The sequence below is a fragment of the Bidens hawaiensis genome, unplaced genomic scaffold, assembly GCF_021521415.1.
Source record: "Bidens hawaiensis isolate Kalapana, Puna unplaced genomic scaffold, B.hawaiensis_p1.1 tig00005453_1, whole genome shotgun sequence".
NCBI lineage: Eukaryota > Viridiplantae > Streptophyta > Magnoliopsida > Asterales > Asteraceae > Bidens > Bidens hawaiensis.
Window position 1 is genome coordinate 315,478 of NW_027491347.1, and position 26,760 is coordinate 342,237.

General features: G+C 37.8%; 1 protein-coding gene across 2 annotated transcripts; it reads left to right on the forward strand.

Moving 5' to 3' along the window:
* Positions 1-500: 500 nt before the first annotated feature.
* Positions 501-11,602, forward strand: LOC143629691 (UPF0481 protein At3g47200-like). 2 transcript variants are annotated; one of them, XM_077098901.1, is made up of 3 exons: positions 501-911; positions 2,209-2,964; positions 10,666-11,602. In XM_077098901.1, exons 2-3 carry the CDS (start codon positions 2,213-2,215, stop codon positions 11,423-11,425), a joined length of 1,512 nt encoding a protein of 503 aa, XP_076955016.1. In that variant the 5' UTR covers positions 501-911; positions 2,209-2,212; the 3' UTR covers positions 11,426-11,602. The 2 variants fall into 2 exon arrangements, with proteins under 2 accessions (XP_076955016.1, XP_076955015.1); XM_077098900.1 differs by lacking the exon at positions 501-911 and having other exon boundaries at positions 2,110-2,964.
* The last annotated feature ends 15,158 nt before the right edge of the window (positions 11,603-26,760 follow it).

Sequence of the window (26,760 nt, forward strand, 5' to 3'; positions counted from 1 at the left end):
TGTCATCATTGATTGTTTAAGAAATGATCGAAAGAGATGGCAATAACAGGGAAATGATGATGATCGATGGCGAGAGTGACAACAATAAAAGGGGAACAATGATAGAATTGAAGGCCTAAATATAAGGGGATGATTTATTGTTATATTCTCATATGTATTTCACATTCAATAAGTTAACACTGAAAACTAACAAAAGTTAGCCTAGAAAATGAAAAAAAAAATGAATAAAGTGAGTTTAAAACATACATGATGCAAACTGCAATTTTGTATGAACGTAAAGAATGATTATGTTATTTTTTCTTGAAATAATGATATATAAATCCGATTAAAACTGTTTTATTGACAAACTCTCTACGTATATCTTAACAAATTTAAAAGTATTCATGTCAACTACTTATAATAATGTCTATAGTAAAGTTAAAGTGATCGTAAATTAAACATCCGTGTTGTTAGAAAAGATACGCAACACAATGTTCAAGATGTGATGCATATAAGGGGTTTATTCCGGTTTTAACTCGTGTAATACACGAATTTCTATCCTAGTTCTTATAATATAAGTGAAATTGGTCGTAGTGTTATAAGTGCACTTAATTTAATTTTGTTGTAGTGCTATAGGTGTACTTAATTTTGTTTTATCAAAATATTATTTGATGTGCTTGATAATCGGCAATAAGCTTTACATTGCAACGTGTGAAACGACGGTGTATTTTATGAAGAATAAGAATCATTTAAATCAAAAGGATTAAGACTGGAATGGTGTAGGTAAGCCAAAGTTGCAAGCAAATTACTTATTCTCTGAACTAGAATGTACACTTTTCACTGCTTTATATTCACCCGCTTAAGCACTTCTCCATTTCAAGCAATCAATTCAAGTAACCAGTTTAAGCAATTTCTTCAATTGCACCACAAAGGTAACTCTCTCTCTTTCTCTTTTTTATTTTTATTTTTACACACAATCACACTTATGTCTTTACTCGTTTAGTTGACACGGTCCTAATCAAAGGTCACGTCATTCGGTTGTTTTCTGTAAGGTAACAGCGACTATGTTGTGATACTAGTTTCCTAAGATAAGATTAGATTAGCGGAACGATCAATCACGGAATTCTTATGATTCCAAATGCCATGTAATAAGTCGCTTAAAGATGCAAATTATAGGGCGTCAAATGGTCATGTTTACAGGTTGACAAACTGAAGCTCACACGATTTGAAACATGACAAGAACTCAACATCGTGTCAGACATGAACCCACAATACGACTTTTCACGCGTTGACATGAACATGATCCTTTGTCTAACCCAAAGTTTTATTTTTGTTATTTTTTGCACATTAATACTCTCAATTTGTTTTATCTTTTAACTTTTCAGTTAAAAATTTAAATATAAACGGATGAAAACATGAATCCGTTAAGTGGACTTGAAAATAACCTATTTAACTAGGCGTGTTCGACTCTACCCAAGCCCAAACTAACAGCCTATTCAACTAAACTCAAGAATGTGAATTCCGCCGTACACCCATATTATAAATTCATTTTACACCCGCAAATGACTTATTTATATTGATCAATCTTTGGAATCAGCACTACTCAAAGTTTGGATCCGATCAATTTACCTCTCGTGATTAATCAACTGTATTAAAAAACCTATATGATCAATGTGTGCCTCAATGCTCGTTTGTTTTCTATTTCAAACTTTATAACTTAGTGTGTGAATGTGCTATTTTCTATATTTAACTATTTTTTTATATCAACTTTATATATAATTTAATATAAAACGATACACATATTTAACTATTAATGTGTGTATGCTAGAGGACTGCTTACTCAAATGAGCGATCATGTATATGGACCCGCGGAAATATAAAATAGGAGTGAAATTTATGTTCCTTTTAAAACATCTTCTTTGCAATATTTTCGTTGATCTATATACACTAGTCCATCAGTCACTTATCAATAACTAATAAATTTAGGGGCTATTTGGTAGTCTCTTAATGATTCCATTAAGAGACTACTTATAAATTAGTAAGTAGACTGTTTGATTAGCTAAAAAAACATTTTTGAGCCTCTCAACAATTAGATTTCAAATACATGCTGAACAATTTAGATGCTACATGTTAGTCAGGTCTCTAAATGATTTAGCACAAGATTACCAAACATCACCTTAACTATCTGATACTAACTCTTTAATCTACCTTGTACCATTTGGGCAACAGAAACATGCACACAAACTCAACTGAGATAATGGAGATGTCCGAAAATGAGGACGTTATGATTGAAATCCGTGATAATAATCTGGTCAACACCAACATTGGCTTAGTCAAGGAGTGGGAAGGCTTCATAACAGGTAAAGAAGTCACCAACTGCTATGACCGCGAACGACGCATCGAACGAGTGCCACCACTTCTCAAAAAAGGCGAAAAAGGTTGCAAAAACAAAGAGTACTACAACCCCGCAGTCGTTTCACTTGGCCCGTACCACCATAACCAACCCGAACTCGTCCAAGCTGAGAAGTACAAACTCATTACCCTAGAGGAATTCCGCATTGTCTGCGGTAAAACCATTGGTCACTTATATAATAAGGTGTTTGATGTTGTTAAAGATGCTAGAAAATGTTATATCGATGGCTCCACGGATGGTTACAACGATGAGGAGTTCACTCGAATGATGTTACGTGACGCATGCTTTGTTTTATTCTTCATAGATTGCATATCGCGTGTGAACAATAAGTTGTTGCTGAATAACGAGTATTTGGGCGCTTTAGGGTTCGCAAACGTGGCTCGTGACATATTCTTGTTAGAAAACCAAATTCCGTTTGTTGTACTTGAAGTTCTATTGGATATAAGATTCAGTGACAAAGGCGAAGATGCTTTGAACCGGTTCTTTAACTACTTGAACTATGGCGAGGTGATGAACAGGAGCGAAAAGGTTCTTGAAGACAAGAAGCCACTTCATCTTCTTGAGCTTTACAGGTATTATCATAAACCATATATAATTTTGGGTTTATTGTACGTTATGTTATTTTACATAATTAGAAAGACATTAATGTTGGGTTTCAACGGTGGTTCGGGGAAAACGGATAAAACAAATCTAACCCGTTTTTAATATATTTCGGTTTAAGTAAATATTAATCATTTAATATTTATAAACTAATCAAATAAACGCAGCGAATATAAACGAGTAAAATCGAACCTGAAACCCAATCAAGGATCCGGTTATAACTAATACGAATACGATATACAATCAAACAACCATAGATAAAGATTAGTGATTATACCTTGGTTATACACAACCGGGTGAGACACCGAGAAGTAACGAATCATTGCTAGTTGTTGACACAATCAAACGGATCAACCACAGCAGCTCCAGCGACTTATACGGCGACGGCGGACAGAAGTGCGGCGGCCGAAAACGGCGCAGCAGCAGATCCGGCGGCGGTTCTGGTCGGCGGACAGCGGTGGAAGATGGCGAGCAGCTGCGGCAGTGAACGGTAGCAGCAAGTCGCCGGAATTTGGTTCACCGGAGAAACGGGTTCACCGGAAAATCGAGCAGCAACTTGCGGTGGATCCAGACAGCAACACCGGCAGCGGGGAAGGGTGGTGGTGGTGATTGTAGTGGACGGAGGGGATGCGGTGCTGGCAAGAAGACGACAGCCGGAAGTCTGGTGGCCGGATATTGGCTGTCGGCGGCGGTTCAATGAAGGTGGTGGCTAGGGTTTATAAGTTAATTTTAGGTTAGGTTAAATGTAAACAATAATATGTTTATATATTATAAGATCGGGGTTAAACCCAATCTTAAACCCATTGGGCTTTAAGCCCGGCCAGTCACCAACTAAAAGCTTAGACCACCAATCTATCATTGTTAATTAATTGTTTCGGGCCCAGTTAACGATTAAGTGAGTATAGGGTTCGTTATCCTCGGTGTAACTCATACCGGATCACAATCGGGTCGGCCCGCATTGACTTGACCCGAACCGACCATATTTTTCAACAGTCTCCCACTTGGACGGATTCGGATCAAGTAGCATAACGTTGACAGCTAGAGGCGTTCTAGCTACACATAGCTGTCCCAACTAATTATGACATTTTTAAATCCATAACCACAATATCTTGGAATACCTTATTGCAAGATAATGAATTTATAGTAATCGTTGTCATCTATCCTTTCTGTATAAGACATCAATTGAACAATGAGACATGGATCAAATCAATCTCATATAGGGTTCAGTTATTGTAGTTTTCGATATAGAGTCAAAGTGGTTCTATCGAACACACAGTAAGTTTGGGTGAGGCCTCACACTTTACCAGTTTGAATCAACAAGGGCGCCAAGATGTCTAGCTGTTACACTTTCATGTAAGAGTACAGAATCCCGTCTTGATAGCATACAACTCCCACTGAACTTCAGAACATTCCCAATCAATGCCTTTATGGCTGCCAGTTACGCAACAACGGTTAACATGATCAAAGAGTATTCCTTGGTAAACGAAAGTTCCAATATGTATCTCAGGTCTAAGGATACAAAATGAGCATACTATTATCAAAACATCTTATGATCGAGATCCATGAAGATGATTTGATGCGAGTTACATCCAACGTCATTTATAATGAGGTCTGTGAGTCCAAATTCAAAATAGTCTAAATTCAGAATCGTTCCCACGAGTCTGGCCGACTACGGATAATTTAGAATATAATATTCATGGATTAAACGTATTAAAAAAAACAATTGTATCATTCAACGTTTGCATTTAACCATTAAATCAAAAGTGAACTGAAAAGTACAACTGTTTAAATGTTCATACATTCAAATACTAAATCAAAATAAATCACTAGCAAGTCTAAGCCTTATAGCATCTCTATGCTGATCATGCTTGTCCTGAGTCATTGGCTTAGTGAACGAGTCAACTAGTTTTTGATCTGTGTCTACTTTGCTTATCACGATGTCTTTATGTTCCAGTAATTCTCGTACATAGTGGAACTAAAAATGTGCTTGGCCATGTGATGAAAATTGGGCTCTTTGGCTTGAGCAATAGCACATGTGTTATCACATATTACGTCGATCATTTTCCTAAACTTGGAATCAGATCGAGGTTGGCTATGAATTTCTTCATCCAAACAGATTATGAGCGAGAAACATCTCAGTTATTCAGGAAGTTAGCGTCAGTGTATCACCTTACAGTGAGCTCCACTTCCACTCCTCCAAACACTCATACGAGACGTCAGGTCTAGTGCATAATATAGCGTACATGACAGAGCCAATCGCTGAAGCATATGGAATTGCTTACATGTGCTTTGTCTCAATGTCCGTTGCCGGAGATTGCGATTTGCTAAAACGGTTCCTTTAGCAATGGAACAGCTCATATCTTGGAGTTATCCATTGAGAAGCGTGTCAAGACCTTGCTTATGTATGTACTTTGACTTAGCCTTAGAAGCTGCGCTTAGATCTATCTCGGTAGATCTTGATTCCCAGAATATAAGCAGCTTCACCAAGATCTTTCATTGCGAAACAAGATCCCAACCAGTGCTTAACTTCCTTAAGCATAGGAATGTTGTTTCCAATTATCAGTATATTATCCACATACATGATGAGGAATGATATAGTGCTCCCACTAGCCTTTCTGTAAACACAAGGCTCATCTTCATTTTTGATAAAACCAAACTCTTTGATTTTCTCATCAAAATGTAGATTCCAGCTGCGAGATGCTTGTTTGAAAATCCACTTGCTCCCTATTTCCCGACCTTCGGGAGGGGGGTGGGGAGGGTAGCTCAATCACGTTCCAGACTTGATTGTCATGAATAGATTGCATCTTGGCGTTCATGGATTCACGCCTTTTCTCAGATTACGGATCCAAGATTGCAGATTTGTAGTTAGTAGGTTCGTCGTTAGACTCGGCTACTAATAAGAGTTCGGGACCATCTAGATGCAATAAATATCTAGAGTTTGGTATGGGAGTTCTACTACTTCTGCGAACGCTCGTGTTTATGTCTGATGTATTAACAACAACTTCTTGTTGATCAAACGATCCAAGTTCCTCAACGGTTGTTTGTGGTTATTGAATTTCTTCAAGGTCGACAATGTAATCTCCAGTTCCTCAATCGAGAAATTCTTTCTCGAGGAAGTGGCCTTTCCTCTTGATAGAAATCATATTTGTATCAGGATGAAAGAAGTAATAACTGCTTTGGTTGTAGTATTTGACGAATGTGAGAGGCGGTCAAAAGGGCGAAACTCCAAAAGGAGTGAGGCAAGTTAGTTCTACACATCATCGTTCGAACCATGTTTAGCAAAGTTCGATTCCTCCTCTCGCTCACGCCATTATGTTGGGGTGTTCCAAGTGGAGTGAGCTGTGAAACAATTCCATAGTCTTTTAGATGATTGATGAACTCTGAGCTAAGATACTTTCCACCTCGATCTGATCGAAGTATCTTAATGGTTTCACCAAGTTGGTTTTCCACTTCGTTTTGAAACTCTTTGAACTTTTCAAAAGTTTCATGCTTGTGTTTCATAAGATACACATAAGCGTATCGACTATAATCGTCGATAAAAGAAACGAAGTATCTTTCATGGTTTCTAGACATGGTTCTGAAAGGTTCACACGAATCAGTATGTATGAGTCCTAACAGATCTCTTGCTCTTTCACTTTTATGAGTGAATGAGTCCTTGGCGAGTTTGCCAGCTAAGCAAGATTTACAATCATCAAAAGAGTCCGGTCCTGTGGATTCAAGAATTCCTTCGGATTGGAGTCTTTTAACTCTTGCTTTGCTTATGTGACCAAGTCGGCAATGCCATAGAAATGTATCATTGATACCAGATCTGATACGTTTTGAAAGATTATATACGTTATTATTAGTTTGAACATAAATCTCATAAATACTATTTCGAGGTTTAGCCTCAAAATAAAAGATATCATTTAAGTAAGCAGAAATAGCCATGCCATTAAAAACATACTTAAATCGTTGTTCAAACAACGAAACTGAAATGATGCTTCTGGTCAAACTAGGAGCACACAAACAATTATTCAAAGGAAAAACTAGGCCAGCTGGACAAGTAAAATGAAATACTCAAGTTGCCAGAACTGGTACTCTCTTCCCATCTCCAACGATGAGTTCCATACTGCCTTTATTCAGTTTCCTCCACTTCTCAGGCTCCTTCAAGACATTAACGATGTGGAAACCACATCCGGTATCAAATACCCATGTGTTGCTAGAGACAGTGAAAAGTTCAATAACGTATATAGGAATACCTCGAGAAGAGCCTTCACTATTGGCTCTCTTCATCTTGATCTCAGCAAGGTATTTGGGACAATTTCGCATCCAGTGTCCCATTTGGTTGCATCGGTAGCACTGGAACTCCTCAGGGGGCGGCGGTGGTATCTTTGGAACCCCTTTGTTAGCATTGGTGGCACGAGAGGCAGCAATGGTAACATTGTTCTTGCCTTTACCCTTATAACCCCGGTTCTTGGGATTAGGCTTCTTGACACCAGCAGATCGGATCATCAGAACTTGATTGGTCCTAGAAGGAATATTCATCTCAGCCGTTTTGAGCATGTTGTGAAGCTCCGACACTGTCTTCACCCAGGCATTCATGTTGAAATTTATTACGAACTGGTCGTAAGAGCTGGGGAGAGAGTTAAGGATAAAATCCGCTGCCATCTCATCAGGCAGGAATAATCAAGTTTCTTGAGCTGATCGATGTGCCCCTTCATCTTTAGGACATGCGCACTGACGGGAGACCCTTCTGCCATCTTACAGCTAATGAGCTGGTTCATGGTGTCGAATCGTTCTTGACGGGCTTGTTTCTGGAACATGCCCTTGAGTTGCTCAAGCATCTTATAGGCACCAAAGTCTTCCAAGCCTTTAGCAAGCTCAGAAGTCATGGTGGCTAGCATAATGCAGGAGACATCAGCCGAGTCATCCTTATGCTTCTCAAGAGCTTTTCGAGCAGCGGTTGCGTTGTTAATAGGATCGGTTGGAACAAGTCCATTGAGAACATACAGGCGCTTTGCCTTGGTGAGAACCGGTCTCAAGTTGCAGTGTCATTCGATGAAGTTGGTATTGTTCAGTTTATCCTTCTCAAGGATAGACTTGAGGGCGTAGGGTGAGTTTTTTTTGACGACATCTGATTAATTATGCAAAAGTAAATTTAATTAGTATTTTCGACGTTGTAATCCTATTATTAATAACCCAATAACATTAATAAAATAGGAACTTGAAATATGGCTTCCAGTTATTAAAGGCAGCTGTAGCACACAACATTAATAAGTGGTTAGGCAGACTGACAGCGATTGTCAATTGCGAATAGAGCGCAACTCTCGGTTATGAGGCCTATTGAGACAATGATTGTCTGAATAGATACGTTTAGCTCCATCTTTGCCTACTTTAAGTCTCCAGACAGCTGTAGCACGTAACAGGAGAGTAAAGTAATAGTTGTCCTAGTAAAGTGACGTGTGAAAGGGCCGGATGTGTCAACAAAACGCTTTCACCTTAGTGGGATATGCTAGAAAACAAGTGTGGTGTTGTAGCTCCAAACACTTGAAATTTCGCAGTATGCCTCAAGTGTGACTTGTAGTAGGATTGACAAAAACTATTGGTTTTAAATTGGGATTAATTTTAGAATTACCAAATAGAGTAAAAGTCAAATTTTACTGTATTTATTATCGGGACAAATTGATGAACCCTTTCATCTCTCAAGACACTTAGTTTTAAATAACCTATTAAAACTAAGTTTATTGCGATACGGATAACCAACTTTAAGTTAATAGAAAATCTATTAACTTATTAGCTTTGGAAATCAAAAAGCTTCTAATTTGCAAAACATAATTGGTCAATTAAAAAATGTTTATTTTCAAATTTATTTGGTACTAGGTCGGTGATATTATAATCATATTATAAACAATCCAAGCAACCACAATAGCAAATAATAATATGTAAATCCTTAAAGCCAAAAAGGTGATCGGTCTCGCTAGAGCCAATTAGTAAGACCGATCGGGTCAAGGGGTTCACAACACAAAACAACCACAAGGATGGACTCTTCGTGCATCCCGTCATCTTGTCTGAACTCCCATTAACTCCAAGAAATCCTTGAGCTCGTCCTCGATTATCTTCGCGTCTTCTTTATTACAAAATTTATAATACTAACAATAATTTCCTATTACAAATTTGAACCATCCATATGGCCAAAAGAAAACCGAAAATTAAAATAATAACCGTTTACAACTTTGAACCATCCATATGGCCAAATAACAAGCTCAACAACCAAACACAACCACACAAATATAGGTCGGAGCCGGATTTACGTATTCAAAATAATAAGATTCGGGTTATTTTGACTTGGTCAAATAAAATAAACAAAACTTTGACCGAATCTAAAATTACCCGAAATTAAATCTAGATCAAAAAACTTTAAACGATTTAAATTTTATGATGTAGATTAGGTTTAAACGAACCGGTATCGACTTGTACGTTGTAACCGCGGCTCTGATACCACTGTTAAACGGATAAAACAAATCTAACCCGTTTTTAATATATTTCGGTTTAAGTAAATATTAATCATTTAATATTTATAAACTAATCAAATAAACGCAACATATATAAACGAGTAAATGAACCCAAAACCCAATCAAGGATCCGGTTACAACTAATACGAGTACGATATACAATCAAACAACCATAGATAAAGATTAGTGTTTATACCTCGGTTATACACAACCGGGTGAGACACCGAGAAGTAACGAATTGTGCTAGTTGTTGACACAATCATACGGATCAACCACAGCAGCTTTGACGACTTATACGGCGACGACGGACAGAAGTGCGGCGGCCGATCCGGCGGCGGTTCTGGTCGGCGGACAGCGGTGGAAGATGGCGAGCAGCTGCGGCAGCGAACGGTAGCAGCAGGTCGCCGGAATTTGGTTCGCCGGAGAAACGGGTTCACCGAAAAACCGAGCAGCAGCTTACGGTGGATCCAGACAGCAACACCGGCAACGGGGAAAGGTGGCGGTGGTGACTGTAGTGGACGGAGGGGATGCGGCGCTGGCAGGAAGGCAGCGGCCGGAAGTCTGGTGGCCGGATATTGGCTGCCGACGGCAGTTCAATGAAGGTGGTGGCTAGGGTTTTTAAGTTAATGTTAAGGTTAGGTTAAATGTAAACAATAATGTGTTTATATATTATAAGATTAGGGTTAAACCCAATCTTAAACCCATTGGGCTTTAAGCCCAGTCATCAACTAAAAGCCTAGACCGCCAATCTATCATTGTTAATTAATTGTGTCGGGCCCAGTTAACGATTAAGTGAGCATAAGGTTCGTTATCATCGGTGTAACTCATACCAGGTCACAATCGGGTCGGCCCGCATTGACTTGACCCGAACCGACCATATTTTCCAACAATTAGATTATTAGTATTTCAAACCTCGCTTGTGAAGGTATCATGTGTTATAGATAACTCTTTATTTTGTCTTTTTTTTTTTAAGATTGGTAACTAAAAATAAATGATGATGATGATGATGATGATGATGATGATGATGATGATGAATATGAATGTGTTTTGGTTTTGTTTGGTTTTTTAACGTGGCAATTGTCTCATAATAAGTCTTAAGAAACATAATCACGTACTTCTAATTGTTTCAATAATGTGATGATAGATACTTATTACTAGCTGATATATTGTCTCTAATAACAGGACTTATTTCATCTCACTTCCGGCTTCTCTTGGTCTCGGTTCCACCCATAGCTCAACCGGTTCGACCATGCGCCGAATATGGAATAAAGAGCCTAAACACTCAGACGACGATTACAATTATGTAAAACGAAATCGATCGATTCATTCCGTTATGGAACTCAAAGCTAAAGGGATTTTCTTGAAACGTATCGACAACGAGTCTTCAAATGAAGACATTAAGTTTGTGTCACATTGTTGCTACGGTGAGCTTGAGCTTGTGCGTCGAGCAGTGTCCGCGAACACCAAAGCCATTTACTTGAACATGATTGCTTACGAGATGTGCGCACATACCCCAAACGACTTCAGGATTTCGACTTACATTCGAGTAATGAAATCGTTGGTTATTCAGTGCGATGATGTGAAGGAGTTGAGGCATAATAATATATTGCTTCATAGTCTTGGTCGAGACGACGAAGTGGCGAAGACGTACGATGAGATTGAAGCACCCGCGGTTAATCTCTACATGTTTAGCCAGCTCCGGAGAGAGATCGAGAAGCACTGCAAGAGTAAGTATAAGACGTGGGCGGCGGAGCTGATTAACGTGTACTTTAGTAGCCCGTGGAAGACAATGGCATTGTTGGTGGCTACGGCTATTCTGTTTACAAGTTTTCTTCAGACTTACTTCTCCATCAGGCCACTTCCGGATGACTCCAGTGCGGATACGGTGAAGCTTCTTAGAATATGCTTAAATCACTTGAAGCCTCCCACAAAGCCTGCTTGATTTAAGTACGATTTCGGCAACTGCACCTATGCTAAATCTCTTTAATTTATTAATCATCCCTATAATAATAAATGCCTTTTAAGTTTTTCAAGTATTTCTTTTGAAGTTTTGTGTGAGTTTTGTATTTGGTATGGATTTCTTTTCCCGTTTTCGTATTATTAAAAGGTGAAAACTACCGAGTTTGGTAGTGTTTGTATTATAAGAGTGTACTAATTAAATTTGTTACTATTTATATATCTATTATTTGCAACTTCGTTGACAAAATTGTGCTTTAAAAAAAGGTACAATTGGCGGTTTTGTTGTACTACGCTTACTGTTGTTGTACTTTCTGGCTTTATTATTGTACGTATTATTTTTGTGTTGAGAAATGTACACGTGTGCTGTTTTTTACACCTACACCTCCACGTCTCTTTGTGGCAATATCTCATGCCTTTTTTTATTTTTTTACCTTTTCCCTCTCTCTATTTACTTTTGTCTCTTCTTACTCTGCAACAACCACCGTTGATTGTCTGGCTCCGATGACGAGTACGACCTACGACGGTGTTCCATGGATCTCGATTTCTGATGTTGTCGGGTTCCGTTTCGGTCTTCCATGGACCTAGATGTCTGAACCCAAGGCGACTGTGTTGTGGAAACGAGGCTGTTGCTAGCAGCTTTACGGCTGTCTATGGTGGCGGCGGCGACTGTGAAGATTCATAGAAAGCGAAAGAAAGACATAAAAGTTGTGTTGTTTGCTCTGTATACTCGCCGGTTTACTGGCCGTCTATGGCGCCGGCGGTCGTCTATCGCTGCTGTAACATCACTGGCGGTAAACAAATGGAGTGTAAAATTGTTGCACCTTTTTCGCAGTTAATGATTTTACAAAAATCACCATCACTTGAAATTGAGGAAGATATCAAGATGAAGTTGAGAAGCATGGATAAGAAAGAAATTGGTCTCTCAGGAAGCTCAGCTTTCTGCTTACGCGTCAATTGGTGAGCAATCTTTTTATTGATTGGGTGGTCTTGATAAGTTTCTCAACTTATGCAAATTATTTTGATTGTTATAATTGAGTAATTGACAGATTGTATCTCCATTCATGTATATATACTTAAAACAAAGCACCGATCATCTGTATGTTTCAGCCAAGTTATTTCAATGGAAGTTAAAATAAGAAATGAAAACAAAAAATGGATACTATGAGTTTATTTGCTTCAAATTGTATCTTTAAAACAAGCATAGCACAATTATGTAAGTTTAAATAGAGTATTTGTAGGAATGTTTGCTTTTGTTAAGTGGTAATTTGAAGTATATTAATTTGAGTGCTATTTTCTGGCAGATTCATAGAACAATGGTTGTGACAACAGCATTGAATTGACTCTATTGGTTGAAACAAAATTAATTTGTTCCATATGTTGGCATGCGGGTGTGAACGAACTGTCGATAGTAAAGGAAGACCACTTCATTACAAATCTGATGACATTTGGCGAGCCATGTTGCAGCCACAATGATCTTACGTTTATAGGGCTTTCTTTGATGAAACTATGATTTCAACCCCGCCAACGCGGGGGGCGTCTGTTGTTGCCAGGTTCCGTTTGGAACCCTTGGTGGCGATGGACCAGTGGGCCTGAACCGTCAATGGCAGTAGTGTGGTTTATAAATCTTCCCTCTCTTCATCAAAATGGAAGATAACGATTTGACCCGCATCTATTCAATGATGCTCTCAGGCAACAATTGCAAGATCAACACCAACGGGTACAAGAAATCCATGTTGTTTGATTGGGACTTGAAGAAAGTTAATATTTTTGTGCTGATGAGAGTTTTTGTGTCATCAAAATAGAAGTTTTTTTTTTTTTTTTTTTTTTTTTGGGGGGGGGTTGCTCAGGTACGTTAGTGGCTTGGTTTACCCACCGCCTGTTGTTGTCGGGTTCAAATTCAGAATCCTTGGTGGTGGTAGAGTTGTTGTGCCAGTTGCCTGTTGTGGTTGCCGATTGTTGTATATCGTCGAGTGTGCAGCGATTGTGAGCTGGTGTTTTGCCGGGGGCTTTATGTCGACTTAGGCTCGGTTTGGTAGGTAAGGGCTATGACTCTTTAAACATGGTACATATTTTATTTTTATATTCTTTTAAGAAAATTTAGTTTTCATTAATCATCTAAACATGATGGAAAGTATTTTGCAGTTGGAGGAATTGCTGTTGGAATTGAGTTTAAGCGAGTGGGCTGTCTTGCTCACCTATAATGTATGTATTTGCCTTTTTACCCTTTTTACTTACCTTACGTAAATGATGGCGTTTGTAATTATGTTGTGTGTTTACAGGTCTGGAAAAGGATGTGGAGTTTCAGTTGGACACTTTAGTCTTTAGATGCTTTTTTAAGCTTGGACACTTCAGATGCTTTTTAAAGCTTTAAGTGCTACACCCAATTAGTGTAGGTTTATTATGTTAAAATTAGTAGAATGTTTCTTTACTTCTAATTTGGTACAATCTAAATTAGTTGAGAGCTGCATAAAAATATTGTGCAAGCAATGTGAAACACACAACATTGAAAACTTTTACTTTCTCATTTTTCAAGGCCATTGTGTTCAAAATCGAGAAGACTGGGTTGACACTTAATCACCAAGATCTAGGCTTCGCTTATGGTTTCACAACACCCCCCCCCCCCCCCCGCAACGCGGGGGGGTCGAAATACTAGTTTGTATTTATATTGTAAAGTGGGGGGTCGAAATACTAGTTTGTATTTATATTGTAAAGTGTAACGAATTTATAATTCCGCTTGTAATGTTTTAAGTAATTAATATTATATATTATTCTTTATGAGAATTTTTCAGTTTTTTCTACTTATTTTTCTTGGGTCCTCTATGCCTAAGTTTTGATTTTGTATGTAGATTTTATTTAATAAAATGATTCGGTTCATTGCTTGATAATGCATATGATGTTGGTAATACAAACGTAAATTTTTATTACTTTTGAGGTTTTATAATAGAAGGTTATCATTCATAGAGAGTTGACAAATGATAACTCCTTATTAACTATGTAACCGAATCAAACTTTATTGTTTGACGAGGATTTTAGGAACTGTTTTGTATCCATTTATTTGATAAGAAAATAAACTCTTATTCGTTCATTTATGTTCATGAACATAATTACTATTATTTATGGTTGTTCATTTACGTTCATTCTTTTATATATTCATTTAAAAGTTATTAGTAATTAGTCTCATCATGTATCAACCAATCTTCCCAATCAAATTTCGAAACCAAGACTTAGGTCATTGACTAATGACTATGAACAAGAACACCTACATTTTCCTTGTTTATATTCCATCATTTAACTTCACTTAGAATGTTAACAAAAGAATACAAATGAAATCGGAACACATTTGTTTTCTTAGATCTTAACGGACATGCTCTCCTGTCCGGTTGTCTAGTCCAAACTATAACCAGGGTTCTTATAAGACCATCCGTACTCAGCCACAATTGTGGCGTTTTGGGCATAAAACGCCGGGGGCACCCCACCAGGCTTTTTAGGTAGGCATTTTGGCCATAGCCTTTTGTACCAACACGTTAATGGCACAAATTTTAAAACTTTTGACCGTTTTTAACGGTTATATTACCGTTTATAAAAAAACATAAAAAACAAATATTTTTCTATATAATTATCTTCATCCGCAATCAAAACTTACCAATTTATAAACCTTTCTTTCTTAAACTTTATATTTCTGACACCAAATTCCCTATAAAATCTATGGATTCTCCCACTTCTATATACAACCAATTTTTTGGGCCCGACCAACAAGCCGATGACGATACGGGGGAAGAGGCGGTTACGAATGCGATTGTGCTCGCGACAACTTATATGAATTCTATTAGCTTTCCTCCACCCCCGGTTTCGAAAAGAGCATATATCGAACGAGACCGTATCTGCGCCAACGATCGTTTGATGGCGAATTACTTCAACGACTCGCTGAGATACAAGAACCCGGAGACTTTTAGGCATCGCTTTTGGATGTCTAAAAATTTATTTATGCGCATTACCAAAGATTGGGAGCGTGAGTTTGACTACTTTAAGCAAAAACTGGACGGTCGGGGACACCAGGATTCACAGCTATCCAGAAGGTTACGTCAGCCATACGCATGCTCGCCTACGGAAACACGTTCGCCATCAACGAAGAGTATTTAAAGATGACCGATAAAACAACTCGGGACACCTTGGAGTATTTTTGTCACGGTACATTTTATTTTTTAAATAATTATATCACTGGCTTACTTTATAATTTGTTTTTAATTAATTATTTTATAATTGTTTTTAATTTATTACTAAATATAGGAATATTAAAACTATATGGACCACGTTGTCTAAGGGAGCCCAACTGGAACGATCTACGACGTCTTTACGAGGCGCATGCAAGCGTGTATGATTTACCCGGCATGATCGGGAGTGTAGATTGTATGCATTGGGAATGAGCAAATTGTCCAATTGCATGGTGTGGTCAATACACACGAGGTAACCAAAAGGGACCAACGGTCAGCCTCGAAGTGATTGCTTCATAACCATTCCAACAATGACATAATCGTCTTAGAACAGTCAACTGTGATGGAGAGTTACATCTCTAGCTCCGTTCCCGTCGCTTCGTTTTGGGCTAAAGATAACTTATACGATCATGGATACTATCTGGGCGATGGAATATATCCGAAGTATGCGATTATCGTGAAAACATTTAGAGACCCATTGGATTAAATAGACAGTATTACAAGAAAGTACAAGAGTCTTCGAGAAAGGATATCGAGAAGTGTTTTGGGGTTCTTCAACAATGTTAACATTTTGTTAAAAATCATTGTCGTCTATGGTCGTTAGAAAGAATAAAAAGTGCTATGTATGCGTGCATCATAATGCATAACACGATCATCAACGATGAGGGAAGAGTATGTCCAAATTTCATACCGGACTCGGGTCCACCACGAATGTCACACCCCGGGTTAGGGCCTAGAAGTGTGACCACAAGTTGGTACCTGATTTGTAAATACATTAGAGTTGCAGTTTATTTTAGCGGAAGACTTTTGTTATAATAAAATATTAATTTTTTTTTAAACTTCTCGAATAATAAATATCCAAGTATTTGATTTATAACATCGTTCAATCTTGTTTGCAATATTTTAACAATTTAAGCTTGAGCCATCTCTACCTTGCGAGCATCTAACTTCATGAATGGCTATAATTCCTTGCTACCTATGCTAAACTGTGTCCCTGAAATGTGGGGGGGAAATACGCCAACGATATTCTGGTGAATTGTTGACTCTAAAAATATTTAAATTACCATTACAATACAAATATAGTTTTCTTGTACAAGCATAGCAGAAATATTTCTACTTTTGGGATTTGTACCACTGCCCTACACATACAAAAGTGTTCTTGAGCCACGTAGCCCTTAATGGAGAACTAGTTATGACTGTTAGCTCGCGGCCACGTAGACTTAGACTGTTGATGTAAATATCATGCTCTAATCAAAAACAAGTATTTTAAAGTCTTAAATACCTATAACTAGTACGGGTAAGTAAGGTCGTCTCCGCAGGGAATCAGTGGAAAGTGCAAGTAAAACTCATATTTTATTTATTAATTAACTAAGGTGGACAGTCGATGTCAATGTCAAGCGTTTAGAAAAGCTGATTTATAAGAACACACGATTATAACTTAAAGGTTGTAAACAACTAGGAGAAAATGATTCACTTCTGGTTCAGGTAATGTGATGACCGACTAATTAATCACATATTCATAGAGATTAATTGCGCAATAATTACTAAATCTAACAGTTGGGTTGTGATGACAAACGATACCCTAACCGAATTGTTGACACAACTGAACCCCGATATACCCAATTACCGGTTTAAAATATGAAAATCAATTATAAGCAATGACTCACGATTATTGGTTTAATGACATAAGTGCAAACCCTACATGTGATTAACACAACCAGAAAAGTGATGCAAAGTTTGATAATCAAAATCACAAACTGTTTAAACAATCAGTGCTAATGTAAAACAAGATTAAAGACATTCAATCAAGTTCATATTCATTCAAAACATAGAATCTGATCAAAGTTAGTTTACACAAAACCCTAGCCTAAAGTGAACACAATGGTTTAGCCTGACATCGGCATCACGAAGGATTCGCTAATCTGATGAAAGGATGAAAAAATGCGATGAAAGGACGAACTGGAGGCTTCGGGATGGTGCAAAATCCTCCTAGGTCTTGTACTTGGTTGCTGGAATGAAGGATCGGTCGAAATAGGGGCTCAAAATAGATTATATCAAAGTTAGGTTAATTTTCCCGTCATGAGGGGTGTTAGTGCGGCTCTAACATCCAGGGGGTGATCCTTTAGCGCGACGCTAAGGACTCATTTATCTGATTTCTTAAATATGATCTTAGAGTATCTCTAACATCACCCTTAGGACCCTTTAGCGCCGCGCTAAGGGTGTCTGACACAATTTTCTTTATTTTCTTCTTTTATTTTGCATAGGAAAACGTGCCACTCATCATGAGTCTTCTACATCTTTGTTCCAAGCCCGTAATTCATCCCGATAAGCATCCTTAACGTCAAGTATCCTGAAACACATGAACACGCTTGAAGTACCAAACTTCACATAATATTTAAACTAAAAGTAAACAAATAATATAACAATATATATGACTTTTACCCAACCATCACATCCCCACACTTATCTTTTGCTTTCCCTCAAGAAAATCTCATGCAACACATATACCTCGATCGATGATTCATCAATTACCATGATTAATACTAGTAAGGTATAATGTCATACCCAATTCCCATGAAGTGACACTGTCAAGGTTGATAGCCCACCAAACAATTAATGATACATTTAAAACTATGGAACTGCCCAAACGAGTGTACTTTGTTACCGATTAAGGCACATATGTTCACACCCATCATAATATAACATCTCTCATCTTGGTTTAATATCTGGACCAGCAAAAAATGTGCTAGTATCTCTCTGCCCTCTATACCAAGTATGAACACAACGTAATAAGCTTGGAAGAAAATCAAATCTTGTAAGTCCTTATAATGGATCTTTCAATTTGATATCAATGATCTTGTTGTTATTGCGGAATATAACACAAGATGATTCAAAACAAACGAATAAACACGTAAAGAACACACACGAGATGCTTCAAAACACACGTATATTAAAGTCGGGTGATTAAGCACTTTCTTACACAAACACACGTTCAACAATGATTATAAACGGCCAACCTTAACCCTAGATATAATGTATCTACATATAGGGACTACAACCTAGCCCAATACAAGCCCAAAGCCCACCGAGATCACTAGGATCTCGGTTTACATATTGACCCAAAACATAATACAAAACAAACATAAACCAAAGTACAAACCAACTAATATAGACCCAGCAATCTCCCCCTTGATTTGTAACTTCGTCTTCAGTCATGCTCCAAAATGTTAGCATCAGCTTCTCTATATCCTCTATACCGCAATCCCGTTCTGATTATCGATGCCACCATCCTTGTATATTCTTTGGCAGCAGCCTCAAATAGTGGTTCAGCAACAATCTGAAAGTTGCTCAAAGTCTTGATGTCTCGTTCATGAAACTTCATTAGATCACGCGGGTCAACAAAATGGTATTGCCCTTTTCTAAGACGAACAACAATAGTAGCAGTTTCACTGTCGTATGTCCATAATTTCATCTCATCAAGTGATCCTTCTGGAATCGAAGTGGATAGAGGAATGTGAGTTGCTTTGTTGGTAGCGGGCCACATCACATTCACCATTGTTTTTCCAATTTTGGATCATGAACTCCCTTGGCTTTCTTAAAAAATGATTCAGCTGTTGTCATGTTCGGGAATCCCTGATCGACTTGTCTCCTTAAGAAGTTACAGAAGTTTGTAGCTCTTTTATCATGGTCTGGGTTGTGAAACAGAGCATTGATGAGGTCCCTAAGATCCACCTTCATACAGGATCCAAAATTCTTCATTTTCTTATAATACTCAGTGGTCCCAGACTTTCGCTTTACCAACCATATGGACTTATCAACATCAAATCCCCATGACATGATTCCAGACCTATCACCATATTTCTCAAAAAAGCCTTTTTGTAGTTCTAGAATAAACTTATCTGGGTGGTCAGAAGATTCCACGTTTTGATTCGAATTCTTCATGATAAGAATCTTCTTCTCTGAAGTCTGTCAGATTGTTCGGCTGTTCTGGATGGTGCGGAGAGATACTGTTCCAGTGGTTCAAATGCATCGATATTTGAAGTCGGGCGTCCACTGGAACTTCTACCTTGATTAGCAAGGTGGAACTTCTACCTTGATCAACAACATCCTCACTGCTTTTAAAATCATCTCCAAACTTGTGAACAAGCTATTGTTGGAGGTCCAGGTACATAGCTGTCACACCCTCAAAATCCACTAACGGAGTTTTACCGTCAGAGGGTGTGAACTAACAGGATCGGAATCATTAGTTATAATCAACCCATAAAAACGTTTAAATAAAAATAAGTGCGGAAGCGTAAAACCATAGAAACCAATGTTGCGTCACGCAGGACGACTTAAAAACCAATGATAACAGTTTAAAATAAGTTTGCATAATTAAAAGTGTTTCAAGCAATGCATGATCCTAAACCGCTCGCCCGCCTCGGCTACGTGAGAATAACATACTAAAAGTGTCAACACAAGGTTGGTGAGTTCACAAGTTATATAAAAATAAATGTTTAGCGTTTGCGTTCATCGTTTTGCGTTGCAGCGTTTTGCGTTACAGCGTTACAGCGTTTTGCGTTACCAGATAGTGTTATGTCAATTATATATCGATAGGTAGCTAGTCTATACAACAAGTATTACTAAGTGTTCGACACGAAGTTGACTCGTTTATTAAGTACCTTGTCACCAGGTCCTCCAGACCATGGTACGTGTTAGCCAAAATTACACCCGCTCGACCTCCAGTCAAGTTTAGCGTTGGGTGGGGTTTGTCAAACCCAGTAGTACTACTCAACAGTGACTCGCTATTCAAAATATTAACCGGTTAGATGTGTAGGACTTCAAATGTTTCGTTTGCCACTTAGCCTTTACAAGTGATATATAATTTATAACAAAATCTTAAATGCGTTGTGGAGTATGTTATCTCCCCCAAGTGAAAAGCGTTTAAAACAGTTTAAAAGGGGAAAGTGAAACTCACTGTTTGCGAAGAATTTCCCAATTTAAATCACCAAGATGCGCGTCACCGAAAAACTCTCTCTAGCGTTCTAAAACAACAAGGAGATTTTTCTAAGTGTCGAAATATTATCGAGTCCTAGACCCGGCACATAATATCTATGCACATAACATGTTTCGTGTTTCGTTTGTGAATCGTGTGTGACTTTAACAAGTGTATTTGTGACACATTACATATGTAAGCAATCATATACGTGTCATGTATTCATAAAGTACATCACTAGCAATTTTTCCCCGTAAGGGCATTTTGGTCAAATCATGACAATTAACTAGCCATCATTCCCCATAAGGGCATTTTGGTCAAATTATGACATTCAATTAGCAGTTATTCCCCGCAAGGGCATTTTAGTCAAAACACGACAATTATCTTGCAATCATTCCCCTCAAGGGCAATTTGGTCAAAATACGATAATAAATTAGCAAGTATCATATTTCATGCATTTTCACAAAACTCAGCAGCTAGTTTCACCGAGACAGAAATTCTACTTAAAAGATTGTACTATTCCACCGATCATAGCATCTCAATTAATTTACCAAAAATCATCACAGAAGCATATATGTCTTAGGTTTCCATAACATATTTTATTATATTTTTATTCCACATAGTTTTCTCAAAATCATCAAATCATTATAGCAAACTCATAACAGTCAAATTCATGCGCAATAGAATGTTATTTGCAATTCCCGTTAAACGAAAAATCCAATAAATGCAAGACCACTTGGTTTAGGTTCCTGACTCAATGAGTCAACTTCCAGAAGTGGAACCAACCCAATTGGTCTCGTAGTTCATGAGATATAACATTTACAAAACAACCTAACAGCAGGTCTAACAGCTCAGCTTTGCACAACGTTTTTGTAAAATCATAAAAGTTAACTTCTACTTGTCCAAAAATTACAAGTTTATACTTTATAGAAACTAGACTCAACCTAGTTTACTGTAGTACCAATAATCTCAACCAATTTTCACGTTTACACTTCATTACAGTCACTTAAACATCATATACACATTCTGTCCAGAAACTGTTTGCATCCAAACTCAATATATTAACAACCTATGAACTATCATGCATTCATATAACCCTCTAGACTCCATAAACACCATCCATGCACATCAATTACACATTACACACAAGATTAGGGTTTTTGTTTCAAATCAAAGACACAACAATCAACATGTTACAATATCAATTCTACTTATCAAATCATTACTCAATCAACAACAATCATATTGATTACATGTATATATGGAATCGGCAGCTTAGGGTTTACAATTAACCCAACAAACATCAGAATCAAGTAATAAGAATGTATAGGATAATCAATTATACCTTCCTAGCACCTAGTTCTTCAATCAAGGGCTTGATTTGGTGGTTGTATGTGTGTGTGAAGGTGACGGCAGCCAAGAGGGATGGAGAGGGTGGCTGATCGGTTTTGGGAGAAAGAAAAAAATAAGAGTTAGGGTTTATTATAACATAGTATTTATAGAATACTATGTTACACTTTAGCCCCCCCACTTTTAAGTATTACTTTTCCTAGCTTAAACTAACTTGTTTACATCTTGAGTTAACATTTATAACCATGTTATCACACAACACATAAGTCTAACACATAATTATCACATAATTACTGTTTTGACGTTTTTCGTTTATTCATCAATCGTTTGCGTCAACTCGTTTGCGTTTCGGTGCAATTCCCGAAAGACTACACATGTAGTAAGTGTTAAGCGTCATTTAAACCCTAGTTTAAATGTAATGAAGTGTGCGTTATAGATTCAATGATCTTAAGTTTGAATTGACGAAGTTGAGTTAACGGAGTTAACCTGAAATTGACGATTGTCACAATAGCAGCAAGGCCACCCATGTTGGCTTGAAGCTCATTTATCTTTCGATCTTTACCATAGTTTCTGGCTTCAAGTTCTTGTATTCGTACATCCTTCACAACTGAGTCTTGCTCGAGTTCAAAGACTCGTCGTTGTAAGGCCTGTACATCAACAAGTTCAGCATCGAGTGTAATCCCCTTACTCTTATCCTGCAGAATTTATCTTGCATAGCCAGGATGTGAGCAATCTTCTCAGTAGCGCATGAGCGTGACTGATCAATCGGGTTAGATGATCCCGGTGGCTCATCAACGAATGGAATGTCAGCCTCAAACTCGAACTCTTGAGCAATATCATCAAAAATATGTTCTTGAGTCTGAGGTTCAGCAGTGGGCGAACTTGTATCAACGTGAGTCTCAACAGTTTCCGACTCACGTTCTGGTGGTTGGCTTGTTGTTGTAGCTTCAGTAACCAGCACACCGGGTCTTGGATCTTTCTTTCTTCGCTTACGTGGAATAAGAACGGTGGCCGGTTCCTCGAGAATCTCCTCTTCTTGTGTCTCAATGACTAATTGAGGAGGTTTCAATGCAGTCGACTGGAGCTGATCTTTAAACTTTTCAAAATCTGCCAATTGATCAGCAGTAGGTATAGTTTCTTGCTCTTGGTGTTCTATCTCCATGTGTTGTACTACAGAACTTTCCGGCTCATCATTATCTGAAATGGTTTCAAACGCAGCAGTGAACCTATGAGCAGGTGTCACATGCTCATCAACAACCGAGTCACTGGCCGGAGCAACCTTGGTCTCAGCAAACCTTCCAAACTTGACCAGTGGGTGAATGCCTTTGTACACGACCTTTGATCCCTTCCTGGACTACTTCATTAACCCAAAGGTATTGGGTCCCATGACTTTCAGATTGAGCGTTTCTACAGACTTGACAAGATCTGGGTAGTGTGAGTCAAAGATCATCTGTAGAAACCTCGAGTACATGAGAAACATCTCCTTCTTCTTCCCCTTCATATTGCTCATCATCTCATCGAACACAAACTTAGAGTAATTATAGTTCCAGTTCATGATCAGAGCAACCACAACCGACATCTGTATGTGGCTAATCTCATCTGATCCCCCTTTGCGTCCTGACACACATGTAAAGAATGTGTGAATCAAGAACCTCCGGTATGGATGGAAAAGTTTCTTGATAGCTGGAGGGTAGGATCCTTCGTAACCCGTTATGACTGCAACTTCAGTAATACATCGGTTGAATATTCCGTTGGGTAGTCTGGTTGATCGCCGAATAATAGAACTTCACGTATAACGGCCTCTGAGATGACGACCGGCTTCTTTTGCACCTTGGAGTCAATGTTAACGACTCCCCCGGCACCCCGTTGATTTATAGAGGCGTTGTTCCAGAACTCCGTTATCATCTTCTTGCATATAACATGATTTTCTCGTATGGCGTGAGAAATCCTACATGTATTAAGCACCACTATCATGGATATGAATTCTTTGTGCACCAACGGTGGATCATATAAGCATCCAGCAATATAGTGAGTATCCACAAACTTTAAAGGTGCTTGATCAGCCATTACTGCAACAAACGAGTCAAGTTAATAACACACTCACTTAATTTAACATTAACTTAATGTTGTGAGGACACATATTAAATTTACAAAACAACATGGACCAAAAATGATAAAATCAGATGATATTGGTCATTAATGTAAATTAATATTGGATTTCGGTCCTTTAAAGAGTTCTCTGTCCACATAAGGTGATTTCGGTCCAAGTTATGGTTCTATGTCCAGATCCAGTGTTTTCGGTCTAGCTTTTGGGTTTTCTGTCCAGTCCCACCGAGAAAAGGAGTTCTCGGTCAACAAAGAGAGTTCTCGGTCAACAGATCAACCGAGAGCCCTTAGTTTGACCACACGTTTTCAGCCAAATGACCCGAAAACCCTAGATCTAAGGTTTCACGATGATTTCGGCTAAAAACCCTTTGAGTTTCTCCTCGAGAAACGGGTCATCTTCTCCACACAATAGAAATCACCATTGACACCAAAACCTGCAACTTCAAGAACCTCGCAATACATTCTAACACAAATCACAGCCATAACAATCAATCATCCTAAATGATATCCATCACAGGAACACCAATTAAGCATAAATTTTAATCAAACACCATTCACAAATGACCGAACATGTTTCCCTTCTTATTAATTTACATGTTAATAAGCAAAAGGATCACGAGATAACTTTGAAATATAAGATCTTGTTTGTCTTTATTAGCACAGAATGTCAAGGGGTTTTCGGCCAGGGAGAAAAAAAGATAATATGTTTTGAATCTAACACAGACGTGATCCATGGTTTCAAAATCGATTTCTTACAGCATCCATTTCGACGAGAGTAATTAAAAGGTAAAAATGAAATAAAAATAATATAAAAATAATAAAAAATAAATAAAACAAAATTTAATCACTCGGTCTTCTTATAATTTTGACAAAGCTTTGGGATCAGATTTCAGTTTTGATAAAAACGTAGCCTTTAAGAAAAGATCCGAACATGGAATCACATTGATGAAGGTGCTTTCACAAAGATTCATGTTCAGCGTTATTATAACATAAAGAGATAGGTTGATAGCAGCTATAATAGACTTAGCATGATTTTCATTGCATCAGTGATACGAGTTAGGTTCGGTTAGGCATAAATCTTAGATGGACATCACTCATGGACCTGTGACGCCTCCTATCTTTTCTCAAAGCGTATTTGGCTTTTCTCAAATCACCCCAATTTGACTCCAACATCACGGGTTTTGAGTTCCTGAACCGGATGGTATGATCTTGGCGTAACAATCGCGAGTTACGTGACTGGACCGGTTGCATCTCCAACATTCACCAACGTGATTCTTCCCGCACTTGTTGCATGAGAGCGTCTGTCCAAAGCTTCCTCCAGATCCTCTTGCATTAGCAGCAAACATCCTTCCGGCACCATAGTTCTTCTTGAACTGTCCTCCAGAATTTTCATTCCACTTTCGCTTGAGTTCACCGGGTTTCTGATTCACACCGGCTGGATTTCGTTCGGGTTCTCTGGTGACCGCTTTCTTCCCAGTGTCTTTTAGTATTCCCATACGAACTGCACCATCAGTCAAGGATTTTGCCAATTCTATGGCTGACTGGATGGTGGTTGGTTCTGATGAGGTGACCATTCCTCGGTTTATTACATTCCCAGTTTCTACGTTATTCAAACACACTTCCCACTCTTTTTCCATGTCTCCTCGAAGCCATCACTTATCTGAAAAGCATATTAAAATAAACGTCAACAGGAATGTTGTCTTTATTCGAAAATAACACACACACATGTATATATATATATATGTTAGTGAAAGTATAGCAATCGAAAATTCAATACAATTCATCATGAAAAATCATAATAAAACACTTTATCAATTTATCAAGAAATGTAGTAAACGAATACTTATAATTCTCATAATACAATGGTTCAACGGCCATTCTTTTCATAATCCATTACCATAAGCAACGGTAGTAATCTTTTCTTACTGTTCTTTTAACATGGTAATTATATCTTTATATTTCATAATAATCGAACTTGCCATAAAAGCGTAGCATTATTAAACAAATCGTACTGTTGTAGACTAGCAAGGAATACAACAAGTGTATGACTATCAAAATTGATAACTCGATACATACCATACTCAAAATATTCCCACTTTAACCCAACGCGATTGGAAGTGGGGGGCATCACCCTGATAGATCTACCAATATTTATGTGCCCTCATTAATTCGGTTAACAATTATTTAACCAATTGTTAACCCATCCCACTTTTTACACGGTTTGTAAAATAAAATACTTTTTAAAAACTTCAATAAAAATCGACAAAGAATATATTTTTCCCCCAAAACACAACAAAAACAATTTATTAAAAACGAGGGTTTTTAGAGAAACTCACTATCGAGGCTTTTTCGTCACAAAAATCGTGTGTCCTATATTAGTAAACGTTGTTAATATAACTTGATTTGAGTTTTAGTTTGTAAAAATATTTTATTTGTTAATATTAGTCTAATGACCATACAAGCACACAATCAAATAATTTCCTAACAAGTTAATAAGTATATTTCGGGTTTTGTTAATTATTGTCTTAATAAATAAACTAATTAATAAGTAAAGTAAATATATAATTATGATAAAATATTAAATGAAAATTTTTAAGAAAATACTTAATTATTATTTTTAATGAATTTTGTCGGTTTTTCCGTTATTGCGTTTAAAAAATGAACCAGCCGACTTTT